General features: G+C 44.9%; 5 protein-coding genes across 5 annotated transcripts; 3 read left to right on the top strand and 2 right to left on the bottom strand.

The window, feature by feature from the left end:
- Window positions 1–494: 494 nt before the first annotated feature.
- On the top strand, window positions 495–2,716 carry FA14DRAFT_184544 (uncharacterized protein; the record flags this gene model as incomplete). Its single annotated transcript, XM_025501394.1, has 1 exon — window positions 495–2,716. The coding sequence occupies one exon, from the start codon at window positions 495–497 to the stop codon at window positions 2,592–2,594; it is 2,100 nt and encodes a 699-aa protein (XP_025355619.1). The 3' UTR covers window positions 2,595–2,716.
- Window positions 2,717–2,802: 86 nt separating this feature from the next.
- FA14DRAFT_160518 (uncharacterized protein) lies at window positions 2,803–11,763 on the bottom strand. Its single transcript, XM_025498716.1, has one exon. It carries the CDS (start codon window positions 11,725–11,727, stop codon window positions 2,839–2,841), a length of 8,889 nt encoding a protein of 2,962 aa, XP_025355618.1. The 5' UTR covers window positions 11,728–11,763; the 3' UTR covers window positions 2,803–2,838.
- A 164-nt stretch (window positions 11,764–11,927) lies between these two features.
- On the top strand, window positions 11,928–13,427 carry FA14DRAFT_40058 (Prephenate dehydrogenase). Its single transcript, XM_025502297.1, has one exon. The coding sequence runs from the start codon at window positions 11,964–11,966 to the stop codon at window positions 13,392–13,394; it is 1,431 nt and encodes a 476-aa protein (XP_025355617.1). The 5' UTR covers window positions 11,928–11,963; the 3' UTR covers window positions 13,395–13,427.
- FA14DRAFT_160517 (mitochondrial carrier) lies at window positions 13,381–14,480 on the bottom strand. Its single transcript, XM_025498715.1, has one exon. The coding sequence runs from the start codon at window positions 14,364–14,366 to the stop codon at window positions 13,461–13,463; it is 906 nt and encodes a 301-aa protein (XP_025355616.1). The 5' UTR covers window positions 14,367–14,480; the 3' UTR covers window positions 13,381–13,460.
- A 151-nt stretch (window positions 14,481–14,631) lies between these two features.
- FA14DRAFT_167563 (putative myosin V) lies at window positions 14,632–20,142 on the top strand (the record flags this gene model as incomplete). The annotated part of the gene is made up of 2 exons (XM_025500096.1): window positions 14,632–14,707; window positions 15,109–20,142. 2 exons carry the CDS (start codon window positions 14,632–14,634, stop codon window positions 19,968–19,970), a joined length of 4,938 nt encoding a protein of 1,645 aa, XP_025355615.1. The 3' UTR covers window positions 19,971–20,142.
- Window positions 20,143–20,148: the final 6 nt, after the last annotated feature.

Below are 20,148 nucleotides of genomic sequence, written 5' to 3'. Positions count from 1 at the left end.
GCTCGATCTTTGGTCTGTGCAGCCCCTTCATCACCTTCAAATGAGATCCCCTTGGCCGATGACAATTGAGCCGAGCTTTTTCTTTTTAACAAGATCTTTCCAGGGAAATTAGGTAAATCTGCTCGGATATTGGTTTCCCTTGTGCGTGTTGTCACAGGTATGCTGAAGACTTTGATCTTCTTGTATCAATCTATATAAGGAGGCCACTTGTTCTTCTTGTCTTGCCTCTTACATCTTCCTTCAAAGTCGTTTTTCCACAACGTCTTCCAGCATACTTTTTTGCTTAGCTATTCACTGGCTTTCGTTGTGCAACTTTGCATACAAACAAAAAGTGATCAAGATTCACAACCTCAAAAGTGAGTAAGATGCTCAGACTTGACAGAGTTCGGATTCGGACGGTAAGAGTGAACCCGCGCAAAAAGCCGTACGAATGAATGCAGCAGAGGATTCCTTCTTCATATGTTTGCATGAAATGATTTTATTTGACTGTTAATATGCCTGTTGACACTTTTTCATTGATTACAGATTCGATGCCTTTGCCGTCAATGATGTCAACAAACGAATCAATCTTACCATCAGAACCCGTTCCATCATCACCTCCATTACTCAAATTATCAAAATTAAAATTCCATCCGCTCAATGTGCGTCAATTAATGCCAACAGAATCATCAGAACCCTCACGCGAAAAGTTTGTCACTCCTTCACGATCAACACCTTTCCATCAGGAAATTACATCTTCGGGTATTCAAATGATCGAAACAATGGTAGACCTACGTACAAACACGTCTTCGCGTACCAGTCGAACAAGAAAAGGAACAGATGATTCATTTGCGTTCGGAAATGGAGATCGTGACAAAATTCAAATTCAAGCAATGAACTCCGCAAGAAGAGCTTCAGATACAAACGCGATTACCATGATTGGATCACAAAAACAAGATTCTACCCCACATCCATTTCAAAAGAGGCATCGATCAGGTTCATTAATGGATGTGAAAGGACTTGACAGCAATCATGAATCATATGAGGAGGATGATCAAGAGCATACCCTCAAACAAACAGGCAAACTCTCCTTGGAGGAAAGAGTTCATGAGCATGCTTTGGCAGCAGCCGCAGTTGCAAAATCATTCCCTTCTAATGGCAAGCACAGTACAACCTTTGAAATGATCGAATCTATGGAAGGAGACAACAAACCCGACAAAATCGTTCGCGTTCACGTCATTGCAGATCGTTTCAGCGCCTGCATTCCTTGTCGTCGTCGTAAAATTCGTTGTCTGCCAAGCGATGAGATGCCAAGACCAAAGACAGGAACATGCGGGACATGTTTGAGACGTGGCAAGACATGTGTATGGACGGATGACAGCCATGGCAAGTCACCAGATAAGAACAAGGGCAAAAAACAGTCATTCGATGACGTCAAAGAGTTTGACAAGCAACACAAACTGTCAAAGAGAAAACGTTCATCTGTCAAGCAAGAACAGGAAGAATACCACTTGCAAACATACTCAAAAGTTCACGGTATGAAGAACAAGCAGTATGATTATCCTGATACAGCACATTTGCTCGATCCACCCAAATTCGAGAACGTCAATTGGGCTGGGATGCAATATCCTCCTTTCTACAACGCATCAGAGGTGAATCCGTTTTTATCACCAACGACAAACATTCCGCAATCCACCTTGTTGGCTCTTGAAAAGCATGGCTATCCGCATGGAGGCAATGCGTTACTTTCGGCCAACTATAGCGGAAGTCCGAATTCAACGTTGCATTCGCCAAGCACTCCATCAACTTGGGCAACAGCTCCTGTTCTCAAATCTGAACCTCTTGGTGGTCAGACAGCGCACGACAACCAAAGTATCGCTCATCATTATCAATATCAGGATCAAAGTCATTTCGCCGTTCATAATTTCGAACGTTCATACTCAGCATCGTCTGGGCAGGTCCCAACGATCGTCACAGGTTTGATGAAGGAGCACTCATCATCTAATGGCGTCACTGCAAACACTACGCCAGATTCAATGCCTTCGTCCTATTTCTCTCCAACGCTGGACACGCCGAACAGGCCTTCCACCTCGTACATGTCTTTGCAAGGCCAGAATGTTCCTCCATTTGCGATGCCAGGAATGGCACGTTCGCATTCTTTTCACTGTGTGAGCGGGATGGGACAAAAAGATTTCCCGGAAGAAGCATTGAGTGATCATGCAATGATGATGCGCGAAATATCTTTTGATTTCAAGGGATACAGTCAAGATTCAAACACACCTTATGACTCCGAATCAGCCAACGCAAACTTTTTCATGAAAGACGCGGGACAAGAACATGGTGTCTGTGATCCAACGAGTGATCGACACTACATTTCCTCTTTCCTTCCACCGTCTCCGCACCACCTGGCAATTTCAACGTCTGTTGCACATCTACCGTCATGCTCCAGCTCTTTGCCCTCTCCAAGTATTCCAAACGGTAGCGACTCGCAAATCATCGGCGGATCCGAGTACTCTCATCCTACAAACGAAGTCAACGGCCTCATTCCGTCCGACAAAACAAACATGTTTCCACGCACAATGGATTGGACCAATCCTGACATGCTGCATTATTGATTTCCTTTCTCGTCTTACTCCATTCTTTTTCTCTCTTCTCACCTCAATATATTTGTGCTTTCACGTTGCGCATATGGTCGCTTCGAAAAAAAGCTTTTTTGGTCTTACTTTTACCAGTCTTGTTTCTGTTACAACACACTTCCTCACTTTTGTTTGGAACGCCTCATGTTACGTTATGACCCGCACTATACCTCGTTACGAATTTCAATATATGTTTCTTTCTTCGTTCTTATTATACAAGTTATCAAAGCGCCGCTTGCCAACCATGGAAGATCGTAGCAAGATTGGTTGAATCCATCGCACGAGTCATCAGCGCATTGACGGTATACTCAACACTGAGATTATTTGACAATTTCTCCATGGTGGAATTGATTGCACGCTCAGCCGCCAATTCTGCGACTTCTTTGCTCTGTCCAGCACCTTCTGTTCCTCTGCCATTCATACCAGAGGTAGTACTGGTCGCCGCTGATGTCCGACGGCTTTCCTCTAAACTTTCATCGTCATCATCGTATCCTTGAGCTCGAAGCACTTTGACAGGGCTCTGGGTCCAATCATACAAGGGATCATTCTTGAATACCTCCAACACAGTCTTGATCACACTTGCACCTCCCCGCAAAACCCTCAAAGTTTCCTGACAGCCATGACGAAAAACGCCTTCCACACCATTCAAGCCCATACCGTCAATCACATTCTGTGTCAGTCGAAATGGCACCAACTCTGGAATCGGTAAAAGTTTCCCTTGGTCAAATGCAACACCAAAATCAATATGAATCACCTCGCCATTTTCTTGATCCAACAAGATATTGCTGGAATGTCGATCGCCCAAACCTAAGATGTGCCCGACAATACTGCTTGTTGCCACCGTTCTCGTGTAATTCAATCGACTTTGCAGTAATGCTAAAGGGTTGGTGTACAGGTGCAAAAAGTAGAATCGAAAGACCGGAGGCATACGCTCGCACACTTCTTCAAACCCTTTTCGCCTCTCCTCGATGGATACTTTGTCCTTCGCCAGCTTTGCAATCTTTTCTCGTGCTTCCGTTGGTGTCATTCGTCCATCTTCGCGATGAAGTTTGTATGTATGCTGCAAAGGCGCCAAAAGCGGGACTGTGTTCGGAACGAATTCCAACAGGCCGTATTGGGGTCCCAAGGGAACAACACTGTAGGTACGGACATGAAGAGATCTTTTGCTAGCCCTTCGATCTTGTTTGAGCATAGAATTGACCAATGTAAAAACTTGCTGCATAACTGCATCCTGACGCAGATCATCATTATTTTTGAACAACTGTTTGTACCTCTTTCCGTCACTGCCCGTGCAATCTGTTATCTTGGGAAGATGAATACCTCCTGCAGTCTTGAAATGATCCGCGTAATGTGCAATTCTAACAAAAGAAGTATAACTCGCATTAGGCTCGATCGGCAACGATTTGGTCACAATCGGAATATTGACATCACGTATTTTGTGGATTTGCAAATGCTGTGGGATCCTCGGTCCATCTGAATTTCCCTTTGCACTCTTTTCACTGCGCTTCGGTCCGAATTCCTTTGGCATTTTCTCTTCTAGATCAAATCGCGCCCATTCTACACATGCTTCGCAGACCGAGTACAATGCTTGAATGCGTTCCTTATGTTTTGACCCAATCCGAACTCTATTAATGATATCAGAAGCAACATCACCTCTTTCTGTCTGTGTAGCAGATGGATGTGTACCGGAACTGACCCTTTGCATTCTTCTACGCGAATGAGAATCTTGTTCTGCTTCTCTGCTGCCCCGTGATAAGGCGTAAAGTGGGTACCATGCGTGAAACGGATGATCTTTTGCCATGTTCAGAACAATGTCAAACACAGTCGATTGAAAAGCTGACGAAGAAGATCTACTTGTTCCTTGTTGGGCCATTGAGCTATCCTTGCTCAGTCGCGAACATATCTGCCTTACCATTGGAATGAATTTCCATGACGGGATTCTTTTGATCAAAGGCGCAAGCTTTTGGTTGAAAGGTTCATTCCGTGAATTTTCGAACCACAATGACGTCAAACGCATTAAAGCATCATCGTTGATCTGTCCAGACGAGCTCAACTCTCGGACAAACATTTCAACCGCATCACGTCTAAATTTATCTTTAGATTTGTTATGTTCTGAAAGCGCCGCATCGTCAGCTTGAAGGATAACCGTTGCTTTGGTTAGTGCATTTTTCAGTGCAGTAATCTTGGGCCCCCTTGCATGAGCACCATATTTGGCAAGTTCTGCATCTAAAAGCCCAATCTCGTTATGACGATCATTGATCATTTTCTCCAGTCGACGCCCTTCATTTGATGTACACAGTTCACGGTACTGCTCATCTGCGAAGACGCCGTAACGATATGCAACCTCTGCTGCTTCTTGAAATGCCTTGATAGACTCTAGGAGCCCTAAAGCTGGTCTAAAACATTCTCTTACAACCACATGTGCGTGATGCGAACGGGCAGTAACACGCCATTGGCCAAGAGTTGACAAGGATTGGGCTCGCTCTCTTTGAACTGAGGCAGGACGCTCATTTTGCATGCTCTGCAGCAGCGTACTGAGTGCATCAGCAGCTATGGAATGATTGCCTTGCATCCAAAGCACTTTTGCAAACTCTTCGTCAACCTTGTACTTGTGTTCGGAGATACTGTGCTGCAAAGAAAGATTTTGCGCCTGTATCACAGCATTGATTGCAATCTGGGTTTTGTCCTCTTCACGTGCCCTTTGGCTAAGAGATAGCAGAATGCTGATTTCTGATGCGATGTTCTCATCTGATTCATCCAGATTCACCTCTCCCAACGCTTGCGGTAGAGTACGTTTCCTTTCAGCTTGCAATAATGAGCATTTGATCGACATCCATGATTCAAAGACGTCAAAGTCCATCAAAGAATGTTTGTACAAATCTTGTTCGTCCTCCTTTGATTGAATTTCTCGTAGGCCTATCAGATCGCGTAAAATTCTTTGGGATACTTTGCTTGATTCAACGTTGATCTTCTTTAGATCTTTAAAATGTGATGCAAAAGCTGTGGAAATAGTACTTTGCACAAACTGTGCATTCCTATTCTCATGCAAGGAACGTAAAGCAGAATACAGAGCTTGCGAAGGCGAAACCATCTCCACAGATGCCTGCATGGGAAGATCCCAATTCTGCGTTCGCCACCCGATCTCGTAGTCTATTTGATCTTCTTCCACTCTGATCTCAAGCGCAACGCGGTCATATCTCATTTGATGGAGAGTCGAAACGATATTTTGTCGCATCTTTGCAGCATTTGAGGTCTCGAATTCAGCCGCTTGAAGGCTAAACACACCTTCCCATCGGCCCTCGTGCTCCAATCTTCTCCGTAACGAATCGCGCACATTGTCATTGTGAATACCATAGAAGCTATCTGGATCCTCAATATTACTGTAAATTGCATACTGCAAGTCCACAGAAGAAGCGTTTTCCGGTCTTGATGATGATTGATTATGCACTTCAAGAAATAGCAAAGCAGATGCAAACAGTTGCACTTGAACAGAACGCGATGCAAGCAATAGCCAGTCCACCTTGTGTATCCATCCGTCTCCAGAGAAGGGTATAGAGCTAGGCGGGTCTTCCCTTAATTGCAACACGATTTCAATAATCAGCTTCCACACTTCTGGACTGGCTTTTTCGTATCGTAGAATGTCCATAAAGTGGTGAGACATTGCTTTACGGCTCTTTTCATTCTTTTTGCCTTTTGCAATCCGGAAGAAAACATGCACAATGCATGGTAATATTCCTTGAGCGATCCCTTCGTATTCTTTGACGAGATTTCCCAGGTGCATATACGGTAAAGAGTTATCCAATTCGTCCAAAAGATGAAAGAGTTGTAGACACAGCCAACGTGACCATACGTTCAGGTCTGTAGCCTTTTGGTGTGCCTCATCCCCGGCTAGCAGAATATCCATTGCTACGATGCTGGTTGTTCGTTGAGGCTCGAAAGCAACGACATATCGAAGCTCGGTGATTAGCTTTGATTGATGGTCTTTCTGCCGTTTAAAGCCGTTGAATTGAGGATCTTGCTTGAAAATATTACGCAAAGTGCAAGCAGCGTCCTGAGCTTCACACAAATTCAAAGAATGTACCTTTTGTAACAAAAATTCGGTGAGCCACCGTTGCAGTGGCAAGACTTTATCCTCGGTTTTCTCGTCTACTGAAGCCATCTGCCGTACATATCTGAGAAGACTGTCAGATTCACCAGGATCTCGCAGTGCTTTCACAGAAGGACTTGGAAGCATTCCGTCACATTGAAATGTGATATCCGCCAACGCAGCCATAAATTGATTCATCTCTTCTTCCGAGGTGTTTTTGCTGCTTTGAAGTAGTTCAAGGATCTTCCACAGCACGGTTGAAGCAAAATGAGCTCGTCTTTCTGCCTCTTTCCCTTTCAAGGCAATAGTAAAACGACGCAAGAAGTGGACATTTATATGATTCACTTCGTGAACAGCTCGCATGAGAGCTGGCAAATCCGAGCTTTGAAGATGAGCCACTGACATTGGAAGCTCGCGAGGCCATGCACAAAAAGCAGAGCGGATACCAGATCGCATTGTCTCAGAGTCGTACAACTGTATAGCAATCTTCTCGACATGGTCCATGACGGCAATAGAAATGGCTTCTATTTCTGTATCCTTGGATTGGCTATGGGTCAAAAGCTTCTCGCACACAATCACCAACGTTGCTGCAAAATCTTCCACATCTTCCGTCAAATTAGAAATGCATAAGCACAAAATTGGTGCAACTTGCTCCACTAAATCTTGAATATCCAGGCACGCCAGGCATACCTGAAGGAGCGATCGAATCAAGATTGGCGAATCGCATATCATTGACCATGTCATTGACACGTAGACATGCAATGCAAGCAAGAGCCGCAATTGGTTGTCTAAGGACTGTTCATCATACAGGATGCTTCCAAGCTGATTGAGAACGTTGAATGCCACCTCTGCTGAGATAGCGCTGAGCTTGGAGCTTGATATTGATGCCAACAAATTCAAAAGCTGCTTTGTTCCCACACACGGTTCTGCCAATTCAAGCAAATGCAAGTTCTTCTTCTGAAAAGGCAGCGACGACACCAACTTGCTGAACCTCGGAAAGCTGGTCGCAATTTGCAGATCCATGTGTTCTTTTTCCGACTCATGCCATCGTTGCAAAATTTGGACGACAATCACGTCTAGTGAATTTACCAAGCAGGTATCAACAAGCCTCTTAGGCTTTTCAACCTTGGTATTGCTTTCAGCCCACGATGCTAGATACTCGCGGACATTCGGTGTTTCATCGCCCGTGCAGACATACTCTACGCCCTTGTATGCAATGATGCTTGGCAAGCAAGTAAGTACAACCTCCCTCTTCCCAGTATCTAGGAATTTGGACAATTTTGAGAATCCTTCCTCATATGCTGGCCCTTCTTTGTTTAGCAAAGGGGGAACAGCAACCTTGTAAGTACTTGTCGCCCACTCTTTTTGCGATTTGAAACCCAGAACGTGAATTGGGGCCTGATCCAGAAGATAATCTTTGAAGATCATAGCACAGACAAGCTGAGCTGCAAACGAAATCCACAATCTGGTTCTGTCCGCATATCCAAGTAAATGAGAGACATTTTGAAGCGTGCTGGATCCGTGAGCAGAATGAGGTCCTGTAATTATGCAAACCTCCAAAAGATGAAAGAATGAATATGGACGGACTAGTGCACTTGCAACACAAATATTAGCAAGAGTTAATATTCGCGAGGCCATCTGGGATTGATCTTCGCGACATACTGGCAATGTTGCCTCTTGGTGCTCGTACAGTTCTTTCGTTTGGCCGAAATGCGTTCCCCATAAGTCGAACAGCCGTCCAAGTAAGCTGCTTGAAGGAAATCTTGCACGCATATCTGAGCGCCCATTCAGTGTGCACAAGCTCTTTATCACAGCTTGAGGTCGCAAAAGCTTAGGCAGACACTCCTCCAATCCTTCTTTGACAACTATGCGGCGTATTAATTGTTCCATCAAGCGGGCAAAAGCGCACTCCACGGTCCAATGCAAATGATTCTTGTTAAATTGACGCATGAAGAATTGGCAAAGCTGTATATGTCTATCCGACCTTTTCGAGGTTAAAGATGACATGGTAAGCCAAGACGACATCGTGTCCCTCAAGAATTCTATGACAACCGTTTGCCCTTCTATGTTTCGCTCAAATGCATAGGTCGCCAGTACGTCAGAGCCAATCCTTTCGATATGGCTCTCCTGCATTTGACTGCTCAAGAACATCTTGCTCTCGGCAAGACAAGAATTGATCACCTCTACGCTTTCAATGTAAAGATCCGTTGGAATATCATTCAAGAGGCTTTCCAGGTGCCTCTCCAATTCGTCATCCTTTGATGTTCTTGCGATGGAGGCATTGTAGAGCAACTTCAGACAAGCGATCGCCAAGAGTTTGAAATCATCGGAAGCGTGCTGAGAAGAATTGACTGAGAAGCGAGATTCCTGCGCGATCCCATCAAAGAAGTCATCGTTCATGGATTGATCTTCATCTCGCCCATCGCCCTTATTGCAAATCTTCGCCAGCATTTCTTGTACACTCGAAAGAACCGGTAGAGCATCTTCGCTGGTCCAGAGACTTCGCAGCGCTTTCACGACGACAGACACTTTTGGACTCGGGCTGGTAGTCATCAAAATTCTGTCTCTATGCACCCCAGCTTGACGTCCAGGTGGTTGAATGGCATGGTGTCGCTCCTCAGTATGTGTCCTAGCAATGCTGCAGCTTAAAAGCTCGACAATTGCTGCCTTTTGGATAGAATTTAACTGCGACGATCTCAACAAGCTGATACATTCTTTCAACAAGGCAAAAGCAAGCTTCGTGACGGCCTGAATAGCTTTAACTCCTCTACTTTGATAAAATGCCTGCAATTTGAGATTGGATAAAGAGAGCTCTACTATATCCTGATACTGCTCATACGTGAGTGCGATGGATGCAGATCTGGCTTCTTCAAGCATCGTTTCCATCTTCCTCATCATGAAATGCAGATGATGAATACCTCGAGCTTCATTTTGGCTTGGATCTCGAAGCTCTGAGTCGTCTATCTTCTCCTGTTGGTGAATGGGCATTTCGGTTGCTTGCATATCGGCATCAATTTTACCTTGAAGAACGTACCCTTCAATGGCTTCTCGCGAATGGTATGCTTTCAACCACGTTGTTGTCGGACACGAAATCGCTATCGAAGTTGATTCTGCCAAAGACACAGAGTCAGCATGACCAGATGTTGCAAGGATGAGATTTACTACGTCATCGCTCGTCATCTCATAAAAGAGAGTGTCTGTACGTCGCTGTGTTGACGATATTTGAGGTTTATGCCATGCTTGACGGAACCAAGTAAAAGCCATCACATGGACAGAAGAATGAGTCAAAGCTACATTCGATCGCAAGAATGTCAACGCTTGGCAGATGAATGCGCTCGTAGCATCACAAACCTGCTGAACGTTCTGTAATTCCATCTCTGGTAGGAGAGTTGAGAGTGTCGCGGAGATTTCTGATTTGTCAATCAAGCCATATCGTATGATTGCCTGCAAGACGTGTGCCGCACTTCGACAGACTGCTCCGCGCAGAAGTTGTCGAGATGCTATTTGTAAAATGTTGGAGGCGTGACGCTTGAATACGGGATACGATGTAGCAGATGCAAGAGCAACGAGTGACCAAGAAACAACCTCAGCATCTGCTCCGGCCAACGAATTGACCAATGTAAGCACGACTTCTTCTTGTGCTTTTGTTTTTAGCCGGTCAAATGAACGTGCGATCAGAAACAAAAGAAGTTGTGTGTGCCACGTTGTCCTGGACGAGACTGAACGGTTTTGGCCCGTAAACGGTTCCAGAACCTTGGTAAGAACTTGACCCCGTTCAATTGCTACAGATCGGCCTCGCAACTTCCGCCTTTTGCTTGGAGTAGGATGACTATCCGGTTGGCTTGAATCGTCCGACCCTTTCTCTATGAGAAATGCTACCAAATCTGCGCCTAGTTCAAGAGTTGACCAGCTGATAAGAGATGTTTCATCGATTCGATTCGAGGCTTGGAATTGAGGGTATCGAAACGGTCCTCGATCTCGCGTGCTTCGCAGATCTACGCACGTCAAAGGTATAGGCTGAATGCTCAGACGATCGTTTGCTTCTCCCAGGATTTCCTCGCAGAGGGTTTCAAGGAATTCCAGTTTCTGGCTTTGCTGCATGACCGGTATCAAAGTACGAAAAGCAAGAATGACCTGTTCCTTGACCGCTTGACTACGGGAGCCCCAAAGATTCAAGAGAGACGTCCAAGAAAATTCACCGAACTGCAACATTGCTTCCATGTCGTTCACGCTGAGCTCGCCCAATGTATGCACGATTCCCTTTAAAATAGGCAAGTGCAGGGAAGATTCTTGAGGATATTCATACAAGATGCATGAATAGCGGTACAACGCCATTACTCCATGCCTTTCCTTGGTGACCAAAGGAGCATGATTTGCACGAATGAGTGCATACAAGCACTTGGCCGCTTCCAAATCATCTGGTCTGGTGCGTCGTGGTTTTGCTGTACTCTCTGATGGTGCTTCGTAGAGTTTCGTTGATACAAATTTTGCATCTTCCCAATCAGGTTCGTTGCTTAGGTGGTCGCGTAAGATGACGTTGAAGCATAGATTCGTGCAGAATTTCCACAAGTCAGGCTCCAAATGATCGACATGAGGAGCATAAGAGAGAGGAATGGTCAGCGCTTTAAGGTAATACACAGAGACAATCTCCACCAATTCTCCACGAAACTCGATCATTTGAGTGAGGTGATTCACTGCAGAGGTAATTGCTTGTTTTTCGAGGTAAGTATTGCACCTTTCGATCATCCAAAGTACCATTCCAGCGCTATCCTGCAATCGTTTCTTTGAAGCAGGTGCTGCTGCTTGCCATGATCCTCTCCTGACGCATGTTGTTCTATCGGCAATGACACAGTTGAATAAGGCTTGCAATGTTCTGAGCCATTTCTTCTCTCCATCATCGCCTTCTGCAAATCGTATCAATGTTTCATCATCATTGAAGATTTGCTTGTATTGTTCAATACCCAACGCCCTTTCTGTTGCCCTTTCACTGCTGATCAGTCTGACCGCATCTTGCAGATTCAGCATCTTGCCGTCGCTGTCATCACCGCAACTACGTGGGTATTGTGGGGGTAAAGATGACAAGACTCAGCAATAAGTATGCACGCCAACTTCTTCTTAAAAGTGTTGCTCTTTTTTTTTTCTCCACTCGGTGCTAATGATTAAACGCGTAAATTAAACAAAGGCTCAAGCTCGCGTATACGCACAAGAAACGAAAAGAAGGTTTATGCTTCTTCTTTCGCACAGTCATCAAGGTGATCAAAATGGACAGGAAACGACTAAAGACTGATGGTGAGAATGACGAGATGGAGAACATTCAAATCGGAATCATTGGAATGGGCGATATGGGTCGATTGTATGCATCAAAATTCGCAAAAGCAGGTTGGAAGCATATAAATGTCTGTGATAGACCGGAAACATACGCAAAGTTGCAAGAAGAGTTCCAAGGCTCCGGCTTGACAATTATACCGGATGGTCACCATGTCTCACGCATAAGCGATTTCATCATTTATTCAGTTGAAGCTGCTCTGATAGATGCCGTCGTTGCACAATATGGTCCTTCTACTAAATTGGGCGCAATCGTTTCCGGCCAAACATCCGTTAAAGCGCCGGAAAAGCTTGCATTCGACAAACATCTTCCCAAGGACGTTCGCATCGTATCTTGTCATTCGTTGCATGGACCAAAGGTTGATACGGTAGGCCAGCCATTGCTGTTGATTCAATATCGTGCCTCCGACGAAGAATTTGAGTTTGTTCAACGTATTTTCCAATGCTTCGGATCTAGTTATGTATTCATCAACTACGAAGATCATGACATAGTTACGGCAAATACACAAGCTGTCACACATGCGGCATTCTTGACCATGGGTACAGCATGGAGATGTTCTCAGGCGTATCCATGGGAATCCGGACTGTATCCAGGTGGAATTGAAACAGTAAAGATAAATATCATGCTGCGGATTTACTCGGCAAAATGGCATGTATATGCTGGACTGGCTTTGCTCAACCCAGCAGCACGCAAGCAAGTCTCTCAATACGCTGATAGTGCTACAGCACTGTTCAAGTTGATGGTTGGTGAAGACGAAGAAGCTCTCACACAAAAAGTCTTTAAAGCGAGGAGAGAGGTCTTTGGATGGGCGGATGATGAAGAAGGAACGGGTGGTGCAAGAACAAGAAGTACAGGAGAAGAAAAGGGCAAGGGCAGAGAAAGGAAGCCAATTCTGATGAGTGATAAGATGCTCGATCAATTTCACATGGCAGCACGAAGAGCTTCAAGCGGAAATGGCGTGGACAGCGATGCGGTAGAAGCGCCTCCTCCAAATTCCCATCTCGCTTTACTCGCAATCGTTGACTGTTGGTATACACTTCAAATAGATCCGTATGCCCATTTGGATCTTGCTGCTACGCCAGTATTCCGGTTATGGATCGGTGTTTGCGAGTATTTGTTCCGATCGCCTGCTAGAGTACGGGCTGCGGTTCGTGCTGCAATTCATGATCATGATTTCCGAAGTGATGATACCGAATTCGTTATTGCGGCTCGTGGATGGGCTCAAGCTGTTCAATTTGGTGATTTTGATCTGTACAAATGGAGATTTGAGCAGACTCGGGAATTCTTTGCTTCACGTTTTGAAGAGGCAAATAGAATGGGAGCTGAGATGCTAAAGGTGGTTCTATCTCAATCGCAATCAAATTGAGATGCTAACAATCCATGTATTTCTAGTGGTATACAATATAAAAGTACAAATACGGTAAAAAGAGCTCTATACTTTGATTGCAGCTTTACCTTCTAATGCCTCTTTTGTCAATTCATATGCTGTGAAAGTGGCAGCGGCGGCTGGGATTGAACGTAAGAGAGTTGGCGATAGACCACGAACGAGTGCTTTTGATCCTTGCTCACGAACAATAGCTGCCATTTCTGTGAAAATGTATCCAGGTCCAAGTTTGTGCGAAGTTAGTTGTACGCGAGATTTGACAACATCCAAAGGATAACATGCCAACCAATTGCATATTCCACCCACCGAACCACTTGCCATCAAACACCAAATCGGCAAGTTTTGTTCAGGTTTGAGATTTGGATAGAATTTTGTTCTGAATTGCTCTTTTGTGTAGGTGAAACCTCCATAAAATCCAGCATAAGCAGGCGTTTCACGAGCAACTGTGACCCAGAATCCTCTCATGACCCCATGACGAAAGCCGTGTTGTTGCCACAGATCTGCTGCTACTTGCCTTAGCTTACGATCGCCTTGGCCGCCATATTGTGATTGCATTCGAATTTTGAGTAATTCGATCGGCGAAGCCATGAGACTGTTTACTGCTCCCGCAATCGCACCTGCACCTACAGTTTGCTGGATAGAAAGTGTAGGAGTATCGGAAACGAAACGCTTTGAAACTTGAAATGCTGTGAACAAGAGCGAATTTTGTGCTGCTATACCGATCAAAGGAGATGCCATTCCTTTGTATAATGCAAAGAAGCCTTCTTTACGTACGGTCTGCATAAGGATATCCATCGGACCTCTGAACATACCGGGAGGAGAGGTTTGAGCACGAGTTTTGATTGTGTCCAGAGGTTGTCCTACGATCACTTGACTTGCCCCTGCCACACTTCCTGCTATCAGATCTGTGAATGGGATAGATAGCGGAGGCCATTCTTCCTTGTTCGTTGACATTTTTGCAATGATGGTTGATTAGAGTTATTCATTCTCCTCCACGCTATCGGAGTTAAGACAAACAAACACCCTTTCTTCCTTGGGAAGATCTATCATTTCACGTGTTTAATAAACACGCTAACATCTTGATAAATCTACTCTGTGCATTGACAATAAGCCTTATTTTAAGAATCTCTTTTCAATAAAACGCGTTCAAAGGGGAGAAAAGGGCTCAACTGACGACGATTCATTCATTCATTGCTGGCTGCTAGCTTCTCAAAATGCAATGCAGCGCGCGGCCAGCAACAAATTAACATTACACACACTCGCACGCACGCACAAGGCGCTGCGCCCAAAGAAAGGTGATAATCTCAAACCCAAATTAGCGCCTTCCGCTTAAAATCAAACAGTCCCCTTTATTGTCTCCTTCTTATTTTTAGACTGCAGTTTAGCCCGAAAAGCCGCTATTGTTGCTGTCATTCACGCCCAAATCAAACAACAAGCACAAACCTCGTACTTTTGACTTGGATCACCATCACCTTATTCTTCGTCTTCTTTTTTTATACTTTTTCCCTTTATCCCCTTTCACCTTTCACATCCTTACCCATTCCGTCATCAACGAAAAGAAACGAGAGAAGAAAGTGACCATATCAAGCTTATTTTTGCGGAACAGCGAGAGAGAGCTTTAATTTCATCATTCAGACAGGAGAGCTATAGCCAGGCGCTGGTCGTCAAAAGTGCAACAAAATGTCGACGATCACAGGCGCAAATCCTCTTTCGGCTTATGTGCCTGGTACGAGAGCATGGTTCACAGACAAAGATGCTGGCTGGGTCAGCGCAACGTTGGCCAAACCGGTACAACAGAATAATAATGAAGTCATCTTGCACTTTACCATGGATGATACAGGAGCGGCTCGTGAAGTAAAAACATCATTGAAAGCCATCGAAACACAAAAAGGAAGCATTTCAGGTGATGATGCCTTACCGCCTTTGCGAAATCCGCCCCTTCTAGAAGCAACGGAAGATTTGACAAATCTCAGTTACCTCAACGAGCCTGCCGTTCTGCATGCGATTCTCAATAGATACTCCCAAAGAATCATTTACACCTACTCAGGTATCGTCTTGATTGCGGTGAATCCTTTCGATGCCGTCAAGCTATACACGCCTGAAATCATTCAAGCTTACTCCGGAAGAATGCGGGGTGAACTGGAACCGCATCTTTTCGCAATTGCAGAAGATGCATATAGATGCATGATTCGGGACGAAAAGGATCAAACAATTGTTGTTAGTGGTGAAAGTGGTGCCGGTAAAACTGTTTCGGCTAAATTTATCATGCGATACTTTGCTACTGTTGAAGATCCTTCACGTCCTGGAAGTCGTAAAGCAGCCAATCAAGCTGCTGCTGGTAGCGGGGCAAGCAAGGATGCAAGTGGAATGAGTGAAACCGAACAACAGATTCTTGCAACGAACCCCATCATGGAAGCATTCGGTAATGCAAAAACAACACGAAACGACAACTCTTCCCGTTTCGGAAAGTATATTGAGATCCTGTTCGACAAAACGAACGAGATTGTAGGAGCACAAATTCGTACCTACCTGTTGGAACGTTCACGTATCGTCTTTCAGCCTGCAGAGACGGGCGAAAGAAATTTCCACATCTTCTACCAGCTTTGCGCAGGTGCACCTTCGTCTGAGCGCAAAGACTTGGGCCTTTTGGATGCTTCTGAGTTCTTTTACCTGAACCAAGGTGGAAACCAGCGCATAGCTGGAGTAGATGACGCAGAAGAATTCAAGGCCACACAAAAGGCACTCAGCACTGTTGGTGTAAAGATTGAACAACAATGGCAAATCTTTGGTCTGTTGGCTGCTCTTTTGCATTTGGGAAATGTCAAGATTGGTGCAATGCGAAATGACGCAAGCATCAGTGATGAAGAGACAAACTTGTTCGTTGCAACGAACATGCTCGGTATCAATCCCGGTGAATTCCGTAAGTGGACAGTGAAGAAGCAAATACAGATGCGAGGCGAAAAGATTGTTTCAAACTTATCCCAAGCACAAGCTACCGTCGTTCGTGATTCAGTCACAAAGTACATCTACTCTTCATTGTTTGACTGGTTGGTCGAACAGATGAACGTCAAGTTGGCTTTGGGTAGCGTAGATACCCGTAATAGAATGATCGGTGTGTTGGATATTTATGGTTTTGAACGCTTCAAAGTCAATTCTTATGAACAATTCTGCATCAATTACGCTAACGAACGCTTACAAAACGAATTCAACCAGCATGTGTTCAAATTGGAACAAGAAGAATACATGCAAGAGAAGATCAAGTGGACATTTATCGACTTTGCTGATAATCAACCGACGATTGATATGATCGAAGGCAGACTTGGTATTCTATCCCTTCTTGATGAAGAATCCCGCTTGCCTTCTGGATCCGATGCAAGCTTCTTACAAAAGTTGTTCACTCAGATCGAGCGTAAGCCGGAATTCAAAGAAAGCTTCAAGAGACCCAGATTCGGTCAAAGCAGTTTCACTGTTTGCCATTACGCCTTGGATGTCACTTATGAAAGTGAAGGTTTCTTGGAAAAGAATCGTGATACCGTTCCGGATGAACATTTGAACTTGTTGAGCAATACCTCCAACGAATTCTTGAAAGAGATTCTTGACACTGCCACTCGCATTGCACAAGAGGCCAAGGATGGTCCGCAATCTGCCCAAACGAATGGTACTGCTGATGTGAACGGAGCAGCAGAAAAGAAGCCTGCACCCCGGAAATTAGGTGGAGGCGGGATGGTGAAGAAGCCTACATTGGGATCTCAATTCAAATCTAGCTTGGTGGCCCTGATGAGTACAATTGATTCGACAAATGTGCACTATATCCGATGCATCAAACCAAACGAAGCCAAGAAGGCATGGGATGTCGAACCACAAAATGTACTCGGTCAATTGCGAGCTTGTGGTGTTTTGGAAACTATTCGAATCAGTTGTGCAGGATATCCGTCCAGATGGACGTTTGATGACTTCGGTACTCGCTACTATCTATTGACAAATTCGAGCAGATGGAATTTATCTAGTCGAGAATTGACAAGCCATCTGTTGTCAGAGTTGGTGAAGGAAGAAGATAAATATCAAATCGGTCTCACAAAGATCTTTTTCCGTGCAGGAATGTTGGCTGAGTTTGAACAACGTAGAACAAGCCGATTAAATGAATTGGTCACGATCATGCAAAAGAATGCCCGTGCCGTTCATTATTCGCGCAAATTCCGTACCATGCGTTCCAATTCGATCCGCATTCAAACATGGTGGAGAATGGTTGCCGCTCAGAGGGCTGTAACAACAATGCGCAAGAACAAGGCTGCACTTAGTATTCAAGTTGCTGCTCGTGGCTGGATGGCCCGCTTACGTTATCAGCGTACCATTGCGGCGGTTGTTGCAATTCAAAGTCATGCTCGTGGATACAAGATTCGTTCCACATTTGCTACAGACAAGACGGCATTCGCTGCAACCCGCTTGCAAAGCCTCTTGCGTGGTGCACTGGTTCGCCGTCAAGTTCGTCACGACCGCAAGGGCGTAATTCATTTGCAATCATGCTGGCGTCGTAAGATGGCCAAGCGTGAACTTATCGCCAAACGTCAAGAAGCTAAATCGGCCACTCATTATCGGGAAGTCACCTATAAGCTGGAGAACAAGGTCGTCGAACTTACTCAGAACCTGCAGGCACGAACGAAGCAGAACAAGGAACTTGCTAACAAGATCCGACAATTGGAAGGCCAGGTGAAACAATGGCAAGATAAGCATGAGGAGGTTGATAGTAAATCCCGAGGTTTGGAAGAGGAGTTGGCCAAGCCTAGCGTACCGAAGCACGAATTCGAAGCATTAATCGAGTCTAAACGATTGGTCGACCTGCAAGTACAAGAGTCGTTGCGAAAAATCTCCGAACACGAGGGCAGGATCGGCGACTTGGAGCGGGAACTGCGGGAACAGGCGGAAGAATTGGAGGCTCGGGAACAAGCTCTGAACAACGCAAAGAATGTCTCGGAAGAGGATTCGACCGCTATGACTTCGTTACGCAACGAAGTTAATAGTCTACGCGAACAATTGAATAGAGCCAATGCACTGAATACGTTGACGAAGAACAGCCAGAGAATTGAGAATGCACAACCGCCTACCTTTAACATGGCTACCGGCCGAGAGATGCAACCTCAAACCAAACGTAGGGTTCGCCGTCACTCTGAAGTCGGCGTAATGAGCGATGCACCTGTTCGCGATCCTGAAGAAGAAGAAGCAATGTATGCTGCAAAGAGAAGCGCTGCTAATGCTAACAGACATGTCAGTGTTGCAGCGTTTGATCAAATTCCCGGCTTGCAACGCAACGGTAACGGCGAATATGGTGAAGAATGGGACGAGAATGAACAGAGTGAGGAGGTAATCCGTATTTTGGAGAACGAAGAACAATTGGATGAAGATGTTCTCAACGGTTTAATTCGCTTCCTTAAGATTCCCGCACCGAGCATCACCAACCCGCCATCTCCGAAAGAAGTTCTTTTCCCTGCACATCTTATTTCATTGTGCACCAACGAGTTCTGGAAGTATGGAATGGTACGTGAAAGTGAACGTTTCTTGGCCAATGTCATGCAAACGATCCAACAACACATCATGAGCTTTACCGGAGATGATGTCATTGTGCCTGGCTTCTTCTGGTTGTCCAACGTGCACGAAATCTTCAGCTTTGTTTGCATTGCTGAAAGTGACATGCTGCAAGGTATCGGACCGGGTGTGGATGGATCTGCAGGCGAAATGATCTTCTCAGAATATGAGCGATTGGTAACGATTGTCAAGCATGACTTAGAATCATTGAGCTACAATTTGTTCCACACAACAATCTCTGAGATCAAGAAGAGATTACACAAGATGGTCATTCCCGCCTTGATAGAAAGTCAATCGTTACCCGGTTTCGTTATCAGCGATACGGGAGGTCGTCTGTTTAACAGACTATTAAATCAAGCTCCCCCAACGCCAGCATACTCTATGGACGACATCTTGGGCATACTGAACAAGGTCTCTAAGGCACTAAAGAGTTATTACGTCGAACCATCTGTTACAACACAGGTAATTACGGAATTATTGAAATTGATCGGAACGACTGCATTCAACGATTTGTTGATGCGAAGGAACTTCTGTTCATGGAAACGTGCTATGCAAATTCAATACAACATCATGCGTGTTGATGAATGGTGCAAATCGCAAGACATTCCTGAAGGCATGTTGCAATGCGAACATTTGATGCAAGCCACTAAATTATTACAACTCAAAAAGGCAACTTTGAGCGATATCGATATCATTTATGACGTTTGCTGGATGTTGACACCAACTCAAATTCAAAAGCTCATCAGTCACTACTACGTGGCAGATTATGAGAACCCAATTTCGCCCGAGATCTTAAAGGCGGTTGCTGCAAGAGTTGTTCCGAATGACAGGAACGACCACTTGTTATTGCCACCAGAAGTGGATGAAGCAGGTCCGTTTGAGAGTCCATTGCCACGTTTGGTGACGGGAATTGAGACGTATTGTCCGGCATACATCAATGTTCCCGCTTTACGTCGTTTGGCAAGTTGTGTAGCATGATATTTTATCTCTTTTTATCTCTTCAACTCTTTCTCATTCAATTTACCCCGGCCTCCTACACTGTACATCTATCTTTATCTCTCCACTGTACGTGAGCATGCCATGATAAGCGCATGCGAGAATCTTATATTTTAACTGAAATTGCAAGAGCAGAATGATGATTAAAGTCTATATAACT

The sequence above is a fragment of the Meira miltonrushii genome (genome assembly GCF_003144205.1).
Source record: "Meira miltonrushii strain MCA 3882 unplaced genomic scaffold FA14scaffold_2, whole genome shotgun sequence".
In the NCBI taxonomy this organism is placed as follows: domain Eukaryota; kingdom Fungi; phylum Basidiomycota; class Exobasidiomycetes; order Exobasidiales; family Brachybasidiaceae; genus Meira; species Meira miltonrushii.
This window is presented reverse-complemented; position numbering and strand designations above follow the sequence as displayed.